The sequence below is a fragment of the Varanus komodoensis genome, unplaced genomic scaffold (assembly GCF_004798865.1).
Source record: "Varanus komodoensis strain SLA01 unplaced genomic scaffold, ASM479886v1 scaffold35, whole genome shotgun sequence".
Taxonomy (NCBI): Eukaryota; Metazoa; Chordata; class Lepidosauria; order Squamata; family Varanidae; genus Varanus; species Varanus komodoensis.
In genome coordinates, this window is record NW_025335856.1 from 9,169,605 (window position 1) to 9,185,918 (window position 16,314).

General features: G+C 41.2%; 1 protein-coding gene across 5 annotated transcripts in view; it reads left to right on the forward strand.

Moving 5' to 3' along the window:
• Positions 1–16,314, forward strand: part of APLP2 (amyloid beta precursor like protein 2) — a 49,407-nt gene that overhangs the window by 20,255 nt on the left and 12,838 nt on the right. For 3 of the 5 annotated variants that reach the window (XM_044439443.1, XM_044439444.1, XM_044439445.1), the window contains exons 2-9: positions 4,661–4,834; positions 5,897–6,026; positions 9,058–9,170; positions 10,060–10,247; positions 10,954–11,168; positions 13,444–13,611; positions 15,391–15,521; positions 15,925–15,999. In XM_044439443.1, coding sequence (XP_044295378.1) covers positions 4,661–4,834; positions 5,897–6,026; positions 9,058–9,170; positions 10,060–10,247; positions 10,954–11,168; positions 13,444–13,611; positions 15,391–15,521; positions 15,925–15,999 — 1,194 coding nt within the window. The remainder of the gene's footprint in view (positions 1–4,660; positions 4,835–5,896; positions 6,027–9,057; positions 9,171–10,059; positions 10,248–10,953; positions 11,169–13,443; positions 13,612–15,390; positions 15,522–15,924; positions 16,000–16,314) is intronic. The other 2 variants (XM_044439446.1, XM_044439447.1) reach the window with 1 other exon arrangement.

The window sequence follows — 16,314 nt, forward strand, 5'->3', positions numbered from 1 at the left end:
TCCCCATAGGCAAAGGCATCAGACAAGAGTACATTTTACCTCACTAAGTGTCCGATCTATATGCAGAGTATATCATAAGGGAAGCTGGATTAGAATCTGATCCTTCTGAGATTGATAGAAGCGTGAATAATTTATGATATGCAGATAATGCCACATTACTGAGAGAAAGCAGCAATGAATTGAAATAACTCCAGATGAAAGTGAAAGAACACACCGCAAAAGCAGAACTGCAGCTGAGCATCAAGAAATCAAACATCGTGGTTACAGAAGAATTATGCAATTTTAACGTCAACCGTGAAAAAATGGAATTTTCCCATTTTACATACGCTTGGCTCAGTCATCAGCTCAGAGACTGCGGCCAAGAAATTAGAAGGCTGAAACTAGGAAGGGTAACAGTGAAGGAACTAGAAAAGATCATTAAGTATAAATGAAGTTTCACTGCAAACCAAGGCCAAGATGATCGATACTGTTGCTTTCCCAGTCACTATGTATGAATGTGAAAGCTGGAAATTCATACATCGAAACATGGTGCTGGGGAGAAGCTTTCCAAATATGCTAGATTAACGGAAAGATAAACAAGGGGGTTCTAGCTCAAATCAAGTTAGTGTCAAGCTAAAATGACACAACTTAAGTTGTCATATTTTGGGGATATTACATAAGAAGGCAAGACTCACTAGAGAAGACAATAAAGTTGGGCAGAAGATGAAAAGGAAGACCAACTCGAGCTACAGCTCGAGTTCGCAAGACCTGAGCAGGGCTGTCAAGGACAGAACAGTTTGGAGTGCGTTCATTCATACCATTGCCATAAGTTGGAGACAACTTGACGGCACATAACAACAGCAAGCACCTCCAGCACTTAATTTCGTGTTTCTTTTCTGTGGTTCATGGATCTACCTGATCTTTTTCTGAGCAGCTAAACTGCATTGAAGGCGATTGCCTGTTGGCTTATTCACTTCACTTATTCACTAAAATGTCACTATGGCAACTTGTCTCCAGTGATCTGCAAACTATTTGAACAATCTGAAGTGAAATGGTACATTTCCCTTGTATCTGCAATGATCAGTTGAAAAGATGACAAAAATAAACACTTCAGCATTAATGTTTAAACACTGTCATCTCTGTTCAAAGATACATGTTTGAACAAGGTTTAAGTTACTTCGGAATATATTTTGGAAGAATTTCCAGTAAGCACTACTGACCTTGCAACTTCCTCTGCTCAGTTTCGCTCTACATTTTAGTACTTTCAAAGGAACAAAGCTGTCGTGTTGGCTCTTTAGAACAGACCTTAAAATCCTTTGCATGTTATAATCCAAAGACCAGGACTATTTTTGCACAATACCACATGTGAACACTAAGGTTAACATTCCAGGCACGCCCTTTCTCCTGTTGCTGCTGGCACCCTCTCTTTCTGAAATGTTTAATTTCAGAGCTAGCATGGCGTTCAAGCAAGATGCATCTGTGCTTGTCTTTCCTTGATATTTGAATACTTCCATGTTGTTCAGAGTCTGCATGTGAATATAGAAATGTGGGATAGAAAGGCTTGCTCAAGCTTCCAAGCCATACGAGAAAAAAAATGCAGCCTGTTATGTTTTAAGTGCATGGTTTTTAGCTGTACATTGGTTCCATTCAGTAGAGAAACTACACAAAGGAACCAAAGGGATCTTTATTTTACATTTCCATATATGGGTTAGAATCCATTTATTCTTTTAATAGTATCTGGATTCTGTAAACTAGAGACTGGACCACAGAGAGTGCACAACAGTAGATGTTTCAGACATCAAAAATGGGACACATGAAAAAGACTGGTTCACATAACAAGGCAACCCATCATGGGTCACTAATGATGGTGGGTTGGAGTGTCATCTGAACCTGGGATGACTTTTTCCTGGGCAAAAAGTCATTCTGACAACCTGTGTCTTATTTTGGTGGTTCTTGACCCCATGAAGGGTTGTCACTTCATCCAAACCTGGACAACTAATCTTACCATAGCTGCAGGGAAATAGGGAGCCACTCAACAAGAGTGGCAAAAACGTTGAGATTTCTGCTGTATTCTTGTTATTTATTTATTTGGACAGTCCATAGTCAGAATTGCACAGCTCTGAGTATCCTAGATGTGCAGCCATGATTGCTCCAGAAGGTGTCTCCTGTCAAAGTACAGGAGGCACCATCCATGGATATTGATAAAGCAAGCCTTGCTTCTCATTTGACAGCCGTCATACCTTGAAGAAAAGCTGGGTGGGGTGGGGTGGTCTTTGCTACAAAAAGGTGGTGGTGGGGGGTGTTTATCATTGCCGTTCCAGTTAGATCCTCTAGATTGTTTGTTTGGGCCTGACTGTTCTCAGTGCTGTCCTCCTCTTCCATTCCTGTGCAAGACATTAGGAAATGAAGGCAGTGGAAAAGTGTGAGCCATCTCTTTTATGGCTTCTAGTTAAAGTGGGGCTTTTAACAGGGAGATATGCATATTTCATGGCTGCATATACCAGGGTCAAAAAAACGGATTTGGAAAAAAGGGAGAAGCTGTGGTAACCACAAAAGGGGCTGCAGCCTGAGCAGGGAAAGGGAAAAGAGCAGGTCTTGCCATGGAGCCCCTTGGGAGATGATTGAGGGAGAAAGAATAGAGAAAAACCCAACAGTAGTGCTTACAGCCTGCACTGCATCCTCTGGGTGGGTTGTATCGTATGAGCACAGCCCTTGAATCAAAGGAAGGAGACAACATCTTCTGCTCCCAGTTAATGAAAAACTGCCTTGGAGCCAAAATCATTGGAGTTAAAGTGTTGAAATTGTCCCTTGGTACTGCTTAACACAAATGAAAAGATGCACAACTGGGGCAAGTGGGGAGGACAAAGGGTCTGTCACAGATTCTCTGGCTTGCTAGCAAGAACACCAGCAGGATCAGATTCTGTTGGCTTTTGCTGTGAGTTGTGCTTAAGTGCCTTAATGATGGGCATAGAGAATAGGGCATGTTTCTGTCCAGTTATAATAGGCTGGTCATCAAGGTAAAGCCAAGTTGTTTATCATTGTGTGAAACCATTTAAGAAATCCCTTGGAATACACTGGTCAGGTTGCGCCTGAAGAAGCATCTTGTCACAAAGAAGTTAAATAACTGCTGTGTGTACCTTTCAGGTTTTTGGTGCTTGTCCTTCTCCCCTAAAGGCAATTTGTGCTTATTTCCTTGGAACATTATGTTTGAGAGTCCTGGCCTTGAGGATTTTTTCCTAGTTTGGGAAAGGTCTTGGGCAGTCTGGGAGGAGTGGGCCTCAGAGAAAGATGCAGCAAAACAGAAATCCTTTAGTGGGTCACTGGCTGAGCTGGTGTCTTATCACTGCCTGGTTCATTGAAAGTGTGCAAACTTCTGTGTTTTTTGGTGATCAGCCTGAATGCCAAGCTGTGGCTTTGCCTGTACCAGCTAAGCCTTTACTCAGTAAGGTGTGACTTTCTTGGATGTGAAGTTATTTGTCATTACCTTGACTTTTGGAATGTGCAAACAATACGGTGTAACTATGGCTAGATGCATGTTCTCCAGTTATACTAGGTTTGCTAATGCACCATCCGAATGCTATAGTATCATTTTAGAACAAGAACATATTTGAGTCAATTACAATATTTCCTGTGCAGTAGTTATAAACCACTGTGCTGGGTCTGGGAGATGAAATAGTTCCCCTTGCTAAACCCTGTTCATTTTCTCTTCAGCTGCTCTTCAGATTAGTCTTAGAGGAAGCTTAAAATTGCAGCGGAGATTGAAAATAGATAACACTCATAATGAAGATAATTTCATCACCTAAAGCTGCAACCCTCATGTTGATGTTATCCCGAGCAGCAGGCCTGTGGAGTAGTTCTGCAGTTTTATCCCTTCTGGCACTGATGATGAACTAACATTGTTTGGTTTTAAACTGTCTTGTCTGTATACTCAAATGTACTCATTCATTTTTACCTTCTCATTGAGGGTATGTGTTTGAAACATTTGTTTCTTTTAGATTGCTGGAGATAACAGGCAACCTTATACCAAGTGGGCACTCTAGGTCAAAAAGATTGGAATAGCCTGAAGAACTAGGCCGCTAGTGTTCTTGGTGGACAGGATGTAAACCTGTCATTTCATCTGGTAGCTGCTGCCTATGACTTTCCTAGGGCAGAGCAGTTAATAAGCCCTCAATAGGAAAAAGGTTCTTTGCCTTTAAATCTAATTTAGAATTGCAGCAATGCTTTAAAGGTAGACTGGACAGTTTAATGCTGGAGTAAATAATTACCAGTATTGTGCAGTGTATTGGGTAGCAGAATGATGTCTGGGAAACTCGGTCCTGTGGATGGCCTTCTAGCTTGATTTTAATGCAGATGGTTAGAGTGCATTTTGAGCCAACAGCTGAGGTATTCCATGTAGGGATCTGGAAGTCAATACTCAAATCAGAATCTAGCTGTAGCTCATAAGTACCAATGACAAGTTTGCATTGATTTTTAATGCTGTATCATGTTGGGAGGAAGACTTTAATGACTGGAAGAGTGTGTGTGTATATGATGTAAGAGGGGTGTTTTTTTAAATGGAGTGCAAAGCTCCCCCTCCCCTGGTAACAGATGCTTTTACAGTTCTAATTCTGCGGGATTTTCTAAATTCTGTGGGATTTCCATGCAGTTCCTTGTATGTAAAACAAGGTTTCTTTTCTCATAGGCACTTGCTGCCAATGCTGGCACAGGATTCGCTGTGGCTGAACCTCAGATTGCCATGTTCTGTGGAAAGCTGAACATGCATGTGAATATCCAGACTGGAAAATGGGAGCCTGATCCTTCTGGGACCAAAAGCTGCTTTGGAAGGAAAGAAGAAATTCTGCAGTACTGCCAGGAAGTAAGCTTCAGACTCTGTCGCTAGTTTCAACCATCATTTAAATGCTGATAAGTTTTAGCTTGTCATGAGTCATCAACTTCAAGTCAAGAACAATTATTTTGGGCTTAGTTATGAAAGCCTAAAAGCACGGGAACCATGGTACCTCTGATTGCTCAATGTTAGTAAAGCAGAAAAGTTTCAGCATCTTTATGTTTTGCTATTCTGGAACACTTGGAATGCGTGTATTTTCAGTGACACATTTGTTGAGATCTACATTGCCATGTGCCTCGTTTCCTGGCACAATTCGCAATAGTCTCAAGTACACAGGAAAGTGACAAATAGCATCCCATTTGCAGTTCTGGTTTTTTTTTTTTTTTAACTTCAAGGTAAAGGTAGAAACATCACAATGCTGGCCATTGTGAATCTGGGAGGGTTTTCCCCCTTCCTTTTTCTTTGCCTGTCAGTGTACAAATACTTATTTTTCTGCTAACTTTCAAGTCCTGATTGGACAGCCATCTGAGAGGGATGGCTTAACTTAGTTCTGCACTAAGTGGGTGGGGGGGGGGGTTGGCCTTCCTAGTGTTCTATGATTCTAATGCCTCGTATCAATCACTTTCAGTCTCAGAAATTGCCTCTTTTGTGTAGGAAGCTCTCAGGTTGGAGATCATATTTGATTTTACTTTTTAAATATCAATCCCTATGGGATAACGCAACCCAGTGGACTGTTTTGCATGTAAAACCTCATCTGAATTAAAACCTGGTTTGATAATTCACAGAAACTGTTGCTCACCTGTGTGGATGTGACAGTAAGTTTTGTGTTTGCGAAAGCGGAAATAATTCAAGTAAAAATGTTTAGAGGGGGAGGGGGAAGCATATTAGCAATCAGGCTTGTTCATACTGTTCATACCATGCTGCTTTAGAGTTATTTGTGAACTGCCCCATTGTTTGTTTAGCTTCTGACTAGATAAGAGGTTTTTTTCACATTCTGTGTCCTTCACCGAATTCTTTTTAAAGGTCCTTTTTCTTGACAAAACTATTATCTATTCTTTGTGTATTTAATACATGTCTTATTTTTAAAAATAGATCTATCCAGAGCTTCGGATTACAAATGTGGTGGAAGCTAACCAAGAAGTCAGCATCGAAAACTGGTGTAAAGAAGGCAAGAAGCAGTGCAAGGGCCACACTCACATTGTTGTACCTTTCAAATGTCTTGGTAGGTGCTGCAGATCATATACCTCGCTTCTGTTACAGCTTTTGTTATTCCTGTTTGTTAGTGCCGCTCTCCGCTCCAACGTTTGCATATCCGATCTTCATGCCAGCATTGGTGATGCATATTGACCTATAATTTGCAAATATCTATCTAGCAAATATGTAGAATACTTTCCCTGGTTTTATTTTGGTTGGCTTCACTGACAAATTAATCCACTAGGATTGACATCGATGTCTGTCATTGATTTAACTGGATTTTTGTGTAGCTGACTCTTCGTCATGAGATGAACCAGAAACTTTGATGCATTGTGGTGCACTGTATTGATTGTTCACAGCAATCTGAGAAAGGTGCCGTCTGTGTGGTAAAAGAACCTTTTTTTATCTGGAATTAGCTGTTTTTATATCAGTGTGTTATGAGTCCTTTTCTGGGGAACAGCTAAGGGCTAATCTTGATTTGGAATTGTGAACCTCATACAGATATTTTTAGTTCTAATATTGGCAAGGTGTCTCCAGTTTCGATTCATGATAGTTGTAGCTGGCTGCTGTTGAAAGCTTAACATCTAAAGCTTACACTAGACGCTTAGAGTATCTCTGCCAAGGTAAATGATGATCACTTGTTTACAGTGCAACCCTTACTTATCTCTATTTGGAGCTTCTCAGGCATAGACAGTCTAAATCTTGCCTTGCTCAAATTCTTAAAGTCCGCACAGTATCCATGCCTGTGACTGGAGTATTCAGAAGGAATTACTTACTCTTTAGAAGCTTGTGTTGTACACTAGTGGTTTCTTTAAACACATTGAAAAGTGGTTGCATGAAGGTTGAGACAAGGTAACAATCAATTGTTTTTGTAGGATTTACAAACACAGTCTTGAGTAACACCTCCTGGAGACAATCTTATGCATAATTAGGCAAAAATAAATCCTACAACTCCCAGCATCCACTAGATAATATAGTTTACTGGGACTTGCTGATCATTGCAGGACTTATTTCTGCCTAAACATGTATAGACTTGTGCCCTGGGTCGATTTAAGCATCTTCACCATTGTGACAGAGGATGTAACACAGCAGATCCTGTTCATCAGTACTGTAACACACCAGAACATTTCCTTTTCTTCATTTCAGAATGGATGGTATATATTACACAGTGGATTACTCAGCCCATTATATAGGTTTACCTCTCCAGGAAGCTCTGTGAAACAAAGCTCATCAGCTGTAATACTACACAAAAGAAAAGCTAGCTGAAGAAATCTGTGCTCACCTACATAGTGATTCTGAGGTCTAAGATTTTAATGCTTTGTTTATGCTGATGGCAGATTAGAAAAGATCTAAGGGATGCTGTGCTGTGGAGCTTCTGAGTTGTCTGAGACTCTAAGAAGTGTGACAAAAACCAAAATTAAAGGAAAAACCCCCAACAAAATCTTTACCAGCTCCCCCCTCCCACATTTTTCCACTCAAATGTGTGCATGTGTTTAATTTTTTAGCATGTTAAAGATTTAAGTTATGGCCCAGGTTGTAAAACATGCTTAAAAGGTGAAAATAAGTAAAATGCCGTGCATTATTCATAGTGTGGACTCTCTCTTTGTCAAGTGGAAGAAGATGGCACCTGAGAGGAAGAAGTATTTTTTGCAGTTCAAAGCAGGACTGGAGGCATGGGAACTAGGTCCATACTGACTCACACGCGCGCGCACACACACACACACACACACACACATGCACACACACACACACACACACACACACACAATGGCTTTCTAGGGGAGCACACCATAAAAAAAAAACCAGTTTCCCTCTTTATATGGCTATATGGAAAGAGTTTTCCTGCCATTTCATAAATAATGCAAATGTTTCTGGTTTAACTTAGTTTGACAACACAAGAGAACTTGAGATCCAGCTTTAGTAGAGTGAACTCAAATTGAGAGGTGGTCTGAAATTCTCTACAGAATAAATAAGCATTATAGCCTTAACCAGTATATAAACTGAAAAATTGCTATACTTTGATAATTGTATGTATCAAGTTTTTGTTATACAAACCTCCAGTGAATGAAATGCATTCAGGGAAACATGTCCACAGCAGTGTATATATTAGTGAAAAATGTACAGAATATTTACTTTAGAGGAAACCTACTTTGGGAGGAATATGCACCAAATATATTTGAATTTTCACATGGAATTTGAAAAAATGCCAGCTGTAGCAGAAATGGAACTGAGGACTGAACTGAAGACTGGGAAAAATGAGAAAGAGCCCTATAATTTACAGGATCACCCATCTCTAATATGCATAAGGAATAGACTTTTAAAATACTTTCAGAAGTATAAGACTATTGTAAGCAGGTGATTCTCCCTGTAAAGGTATAGTTTTCTTTCTGTCAAAACACTTCCTGTTCTCATTCTATCTGTACCTGTAAAATGTATCACTGTACTACAGAAATGTAGACTAGGGAAACTGTAAAATTAGAGGCATACTAGGCATCATTTATTACTATTTTGTTACAAAATGAGATATTTGGTCATAAGCTCCTTCAGATGAATTGCTAAACTTTCTTATGATGTTCTGTATTCTAGGAAAGGTTTATTTTTGAAAAAATCACAGTGGGGCAACCAAAATGTCACTTAAAAGTGTATAAGCTTTGCACACATACTTGTGGCATTTTGGCTGGTCCTAACAAAGCTTTGGGCATGGGATTATTTTTTTTCTCTTGGGTAAGTATAGTCATCTTTGTTTTTAGGGGAAATTATTTCAGACATTGGTCACCTTGAAAACATGTTTAGATAGTATATTTCTTGCCTTCTTTCAAAAGTTAACTTAAAATGTTGAGGCCCCAGATCAAAAATAGAATATTTAGAGCTGAATAGCCCAAAACATAGAAACATTTCAACAAACGGTTTTGGTATGTTTATTGGTTGTATGAGCACAGGAACAAGTACTAGTTCTCTGAGGTGCAAAATTATAAAAATGTCCTGACGCAGAAAATAAAGCTTTTGACATGTGGGTCAACTGCAAAATCATATTGTACAATTCTTGTTTTCTTTTCCAGTGGGCGAATTTGTCAGTGATGTTCTCTTGGTTCCAGAAAAGTGCAGATTCTTTCACAGGGAGCGGATGGATGTGTGTAAAAGTCACCAGTACTGGCATAGTGTAGCAAAAGAGGTAAGTGGAAGCAGGAGAAAACAGATGACAAAATGGCAACCATGACAGAATTTGAAATGTTTTTCTGGGGTGCACTTCCGCCAAATCTGAAAGACAAGCTTCCTGGTACCGAACTTAAGCATTATTGAGCCATCAAAACAAAGCAGCTGAAATCATGGTCCTAAATCAGTGTTCAGTCTGATTTACTAACTAAAACAACAACCCATCATAATTTCATAACTAAAAATTGTGGTTTCATTAGGTTAGCCAGTTTGAGAACTCCCTGCTTGTGCCAGTTCCATCTAAGTATGTTACGCCTGTACTAACAGTGCAGTTCTGCTCCATCAGGGGCTCCTTGGCCATGAAAGAATTATTCAGGGGGACACGTGCTAGACTTGGAACACGAGATACTTTTATCCAAATTTGTGGAAGACTGAACTATTAAAACTTTGAAATCTTTATGTGAGAATCGTTTTACATGCTCACAGCTTGCATGCTAGGAAGGCTCATCACTTCACTCCCTTGATTTTAAACACACAGCTATTACATGTTCTCCATACGTAGATCTATTCTGAATTGCATAATTTGGTTTCATTTAAAATGTGCATATTAAACCTTGAACGAAGTTTATTGACATTCTAGGACTCAGCCCAGCTGAAAAATGTATCACAGTGAACAACAGCAAGATGTATGACTGCAGAGTTCGGCTTCCTCGGTCACTGTTAGGTCCTAGCATGAAGCATCTTTCACTGATTGCTTCTTTAAAACAGTTTGCATTTTTGGCAGACTGTTCCACTGTGGCCATCTTCAGCTTACACCGAACTAGACGATGTATAAAGCAGCCATTAAATGTTTGATGTCAGCGGTCTATGGATGCCATTTTAATCTTGCTTTAATTCCTCCTGTGTAGGCCTGTTTGACTGAAGGGGTAATTCTGCATAGTTATGGCATGTTGCTTCCTTGTGGAGTAGACCAGTTCCATGGCACTGAATATGTGTGCTGCCCTCAAGCCAAAATTGTTGATGAAGCACTTTCTGAAGAGGAGGAGGAGGAAGAGGAGGAGGAGGAGGAAGATGAAGACTATGACAGTTACAAAAGGTAATATTTAGTTTTCATTATCCATGTTCTGTTAGAAGTATTTTCTGATAAACACTGAGTTTGGTGCAGGGAAGAATTGGAGAATTACTGAAGATGTTGATTCCATATCAAGGGCTGTAAAGTGGAACTATTTTGTTTAGTGTATTCATTTGTAATTATTTTTAGGTTTTATTTAGGGTAGAACTCTTTCATGGTTAAATGTTACATTGTTATGATTCTTAGCTTGTGTGCAGTATTTGGTGTATTTGTCTTATGCATACCCAAAGACTTTTTTATTATTATTAATACTATTACTACTGAGTTCAATGTTTTATAACTCCATGGTCTTTTGTCTCCTGTTTTCTCACCCTGTTCAAAAGGACGAACTTTTCCTGCAACCCTTTTCTATTTGGCACGATCAAGTGTTGTTTTTCATAGAATAGCAGAGTTGGAAGGGGCCATGAAGGCCCTCGAGTTTGTGTTAGCGCTGTAGTATCTATGATGCATATACATATTGCTAAAAATCTATAACATAGAGATCCAATTCATAAAATAAAAGCCCATTTTGAAAGTAGGCATCCAAAAAGCCACTGCTTGCCATAAGAGCCATAGTTGTAAGAAGTTTTTGCCCGTTCCCTTCAAGCGCTGCCTGCAAGGGTGGGCGGCGAAAGTGGGCACAGGCCAGCTTGGGATTGTTGTATCACCCGTTTGCTTGCATGCCTTCCAGTGAGCTGCCTACTGAGGCAGATACAGAGGAGATCACAGCAGCAGTTGTGGAGATGGATGGGGATGAGGATGAAGAGCAAGAGGAAAACGAAGAAGAAGTGGTGGTGGATCGGGATTACTATTATGATGGCTATAAAGATTACGATGAGGAGCCCCCGACTGAACCAAGCAATGAAAAGTCTCTCTCTGAAAAGGAAATAATGAGCGATGTGAAAGGTAAGCAGGCTGCACTGCAGCGTTTCCGTTTCTGTCTCTTCCCGCAGCTGTCTATTGATCCTGGCAATCCATATGTTGAATGTTCCATTTCCAGTTCAGCAGCTCTCTCTTTTGAATATGTTAATTGCCAGAGGGACAGTGGAGAAGTACTTCTGTGTCACTCATTGCAGGCAATTTCTCCCCGCACTTGAGTCTGAGACATACGATGCCTGCTGACCAACAATCAGTCAAACCTGTTTCCAAATTTCCATTCAAATACATTGGAGTACCGAATGCTATCCATACTGCTGCTTCAGAGCTTGAAAGAAATGCTCAGGTTCAACCTTCCCTCTGAAATGTACTGATCTTCTGCTTACCGCCCCAGGTCCTGTTAGCAACATTGGGTGTGTTCCCCAAGCTTCTGCAAACATACACAGTGTGTCATGTTCTACTCCTACACACTCACACACACATGCCCCCGCCATCTTGCTTGGCTTTCAGATATTAGTTCTCCCCACTGCTCCCTCCTCACCCTCTCCTGGTGCCAGGAGGTCACCGGCTTCACAGCAGTTGGAATTTGTAGACTAATTCCTTTTCAGTGATCCCAGGGCTGCTGCAGACCGTGCTTTATGAAACACAGAATTGCAGTTCTTACTAGAGTTCAATACCCTTTCCATACTGCATGCAGGGGCTCCCATGACTGGTCTGCTTCTGCCTGACATCCTTGTTTCTGGGTGTTTTGAATGAAGAAACACTGTCAGATGATTGCTATGCAGACCAAATAGGAGCGGCGCATGGGTCTTCCACCATAGTAGGAACTAGAGTTGAGTGTCTTTGTCATGAACAAGACATCCACAACTGTTTTACTCTGCCGCTATCCCTTTGCCTCCAGATGTTTGTTTATTTATTTATTAAAACATTTTTATGCCGCCCCATTCGCCGAAGCCTCGGGGTGGCTTACAACATAGATAAAACAAGTTAAAATCCATATAAAATAATCTTAATTAAAACACACATTATAAAATAAGCCGCCCTGGCCAGATAAAATTCAATTGTATTTAGCATTTAAAATGTTGCTTAAATAAAAAGGTCTTAGCCTGGCGCCGAAAAACAAATAACGACGGCGCCAGGCGGACCTCTCTGGGGAGCGCATTCCATAACTTAGGCGCCACCGCTGAGAAAGCCCTTCTCCGAGTAGCCACCCTCCTAATTTCTCTCACGGAGGGCTCCCGGAGAAGGGCCTCTCCCGCCGATCTCAGGGGGCGACTGGGCAAATATGGATGTAAGCGCTCCTCCTGTTAGAGGTGGGGCACATGCCAGCTTGCGGCTGTTGTATCTGCTACAGTATCCAGTACTGCTCATGCACTGTTGGGACCCACCATCAGCACAACTGGAAGTGAACGCGTCTCAGAGCAACCCCTGAAATGAGTGAAAGAATACTTGTTTCTGGAACTAGATCAACGGAACTTATGGAAGAGAGCTCTGCTAACCTATCCTTTCCTGAAAACAAGCATTTCAGCTCATTTCTGGGCTTGCGGTAGGAAGTGCTAGCTTCCTGCTGTGCTGATGGTCTGTTCTACCTGTACAACACAGTCAGTGAGAGGACACCGAGCTCATGTGATTCTCTTACATTGTTTCTTCATCACTTGGGTAAGATAGATATGCTCCCCACCCCAGTCAGGACAAAACTAAGTTGTCACAACAATATGTCTATTTCATGTTCTTAAAATGGTATTAGTGGCTTAGGAATGTCATCAGTTCTCAGCTTCCATAATTTGCATGGTTTTAAAGAAGCAGCTGCTGAGAAACATTGATAGCAGACAGCTACCAATGGTTTAGAAAGTGGAATGCCTGGGTTCAAGGAACTGGGCAATTAAGGGGCACCCCTTGCACCAATGCCACCTCTTTTTGAATCAGCAAGAATCTATTTCTTGCCACACAGCCTGCCTTTTTGCCTAACCTGCCTGAGAGAAAGTTTTATGCATGGACTGACTGGATGGGAGCTTGCATGGTGTCATCTGGCCCACCTTTCCCCTCCTACTCTTGGTGGAAGTAGAGCAGGTCAAGTTGAGTGAGATACCTCTGCTGCCCCTGATGCTACCTTTGGCCCCAAGCAAAGTTTTTATATTTTTTTTGAGTGGTGGGAAAAATGGAAGTTTGTGGATGATAGATCTGCAGTGCCCCAGGCAAATGTCAATGTTTCAGCTAAGACTGACCTAGAGCCATCATTGCTGTTGAATTAGCTTAGCAAAGCTGTGCTTGTCACCAGCTGATGCTTTAACCATCTCCCACACAGCTGTCTGCTCCCAGGAGGCGATGACAGGTCCCTGCCGGGCTGTGATGCCTCGTTGGTACTTCGACATGTACAAGAAAAAGTGCATTCGCTTTATATATGGAGGCTGCGGAGGCAACAGGAACAATTTTGAGTCAGAGGAATATTGTATGGCTGTGTGTAAAAAGATGAGTAAGTCCTGCCTCCCACTGGCCCTCTTGCAGCAAGCTGTTGTCCTGTCTGTCTCCTCTTCCTTGACCAGGTCAAGGAAAGAGCTGTGTGTAGCCTTGTCCTATGGATTCTGGTGTCTGCTGAAGTGGTGTCTGTCCTGCAGTAATCTCTCCCTGTCTCTGTGCTGCTTTAGGTTTTATGCCCAGCCTACATTTCTGCAGGCAGGGAAGACTAGCTTTCCCTCACATACTCGTCTGCCACTCTAAACACATCCTGCCCTTACAAGGTTAAGGCTCAGTAAATCCTCTTCCAGGGAATGGTTAACCTGTGATCCTGATTCACCTTATTTGGCCTCTTTTCTTGCTGCCTTTCTCATGCTTCAACCAACTTCTTCATCTTAGAGAACAACTGGTAGAGATTTTTGCTAGTGTTCTTTTTTATTTTTTGTCCAAGTAAGAGTCTGCTTCATTTTCTGCACCATTAGAAATACGGGCACAGCCTGATGACTCTGATTGCTTGAGGCCTTTGCCACCATTTATATTAGCTCTTGCAATACAACCTCCCACAAAAATTAACCTATTGTTGAATTCCAGCACTTCCATTTTGGCTGTTGCAGGGACCTTTTTGAAAGACTTTTTGTGCTTCTTAGGGCTTGGCAGTCAGTGTATACAGCAATAATCCCGTTTACAAAATGGATTCCAGGCAAATGCTTTTGAAGGGTTGATCTGATTGAAGTGGTGGAATAAAAGATGCAGATGCCAGGGGCTTTCAGGACAAAGGTTTGTCCCATTCCAGAAGGCTTTGGGGATGGAAATTGGGGGCCTGTATCAAAGCCTGTCTCAAAAATAGTAAACAGGATAAAACACATCTAGTTTTGGCTCCCACTTATGAAGAAATAATGTCCTTTTGCATGGGCACTATGTGCTGCCTTACCACTGTTTTACTTAATACCTCTTTTCTGTGTTGGAGTAAAAGAGCTGTGGGTTCAAGTACCAAGTTAGAATTCTTTCTGTGGTCACGGAAGCAGGGTTGTATGGCAAGCCTTTAGATACCTTGGTTCCAGTTTAGTGGTTCTTGGTTTTTGATGCTAATTGCTCAGTATTTCACAGTGGTTCAGGAAATCTTGTTCAAAGGCATACTGACTTTTCACTGAAGGAACAACTAGTGTGAATTTGGCCAGCTTTACAATGGCACAAATATGGTACCTTTCATGTTTTTTCCCCCCGTTTTTAAAATGTTAGGGCTTCTGCCCTACTAGCCCTCCAGTTGTGACTTGTCTTGCTGTCTTTGATGTGTTGCATACCTGTTTTTTGTTAGCCTATCACCTGGTAAGGCTGATGGAGGCAAATGAAGCTTGAAGGGTGTAATCTCTCTTTGGGATTGAACTGCCAAACAAATCTGGGTGTTTCATTACTATTTGGATGTAGCTACATTTATCAGCAAATGTACACAGTTTTGTATTACAGGAAAAAACCTTGGGAGAGGGGAAAGCAGCAATCTTAACAATGGCTTTAGTTACTGATCCTGTGTTGTATGTGCTTCATGTCAAGAACTGGGAAATATTTAGAGACACCCCAATATATTACCTGGCTTGTAATAGTGTGGTTTAAGGTGCTGCAGAAAATTGGCTATTGATAGAAGCCAAAATGGAATCCTGGAATGGACAGTTAGATTATGTATTTCTTTTGAGAAGATCAATTGGCAAAACATTTTCCCTTCCCTGGAACCTTTATTCGTGGCAGCAGCTACCTAATCTAGGGCCATTGACACACTGAGTCCCTTATTTTATTGTTTTCCCAGTTCCTCCCACCCCTGCACCTACTGATGAAGTGGATGTCTACTTTGAAACACCAGCTGATGACAATGAACATGCCCGCTTCCAGAAAGCAAAAGAACAACTAGAGGTTCGACACCACAACCGCATGGACCGAGTAAGTTTCCTCTGAACTGCAGTGTTGCTAATCTTGTTCATCTTACTCAGTTTAGCAGCTTTGTTGTAGCTAACCAGCTTTCTTGTTGCCATTGATGCCAGGTGTTACGTTTCAGTTTTGTCAAGAACCTCTTTTTAAAGTTTAATCTTATCTTCTGGACAGTGTAAGCTTGTACTCTGTAAGTTTAATTAAATTAGAACTTCTGCTCATTGTAGGGTTTTTCTCTAGCTCTCCCTAAAGTCACTGGCAAGTTGTTGTTTTATAATATCATAGTGAGAGATGCTCTTGGAGTTATACTGAATAGCATGGTATTAAATATCCAAAATTAAGTTGCTCTCCTAGTTTGGAATCCATCATATATGACTGGATGGACCGTTTTTAAAACTCTTTCTGAACTCTTTAGGTTAAAAAGGAATGGGAAGAAGCAGAACATCAAGCCAAGAATCTCCCGAAGGCAGAGAGACAAACTCTCATGCAGGTAAACCAGTGCATCTCTTGAGAAAGGGGAACTATTTGTTCTTGGAGCTTGAAGATACTATTCTTATGATTTCGGAACATATGGATTCTTGCTATAATAATCTGTCTAACTCAGAATGGGACTGCCCAGCTAAATGTCTCCACTGGCTAGTTGCTGGTTTGGGCATGTCTTCTTTTATGGGGGGCCTTCTTCCGTCCTTTGGATTGGTGAGTCTCACAATGCACTTTTCCTCTAACTAATAAGACAAGATAAAAGCAAGTCCTCAGAATGTCAGTAGCCTTGCCAAAACAGAATCCAGCCATGGTGTCTTCATTT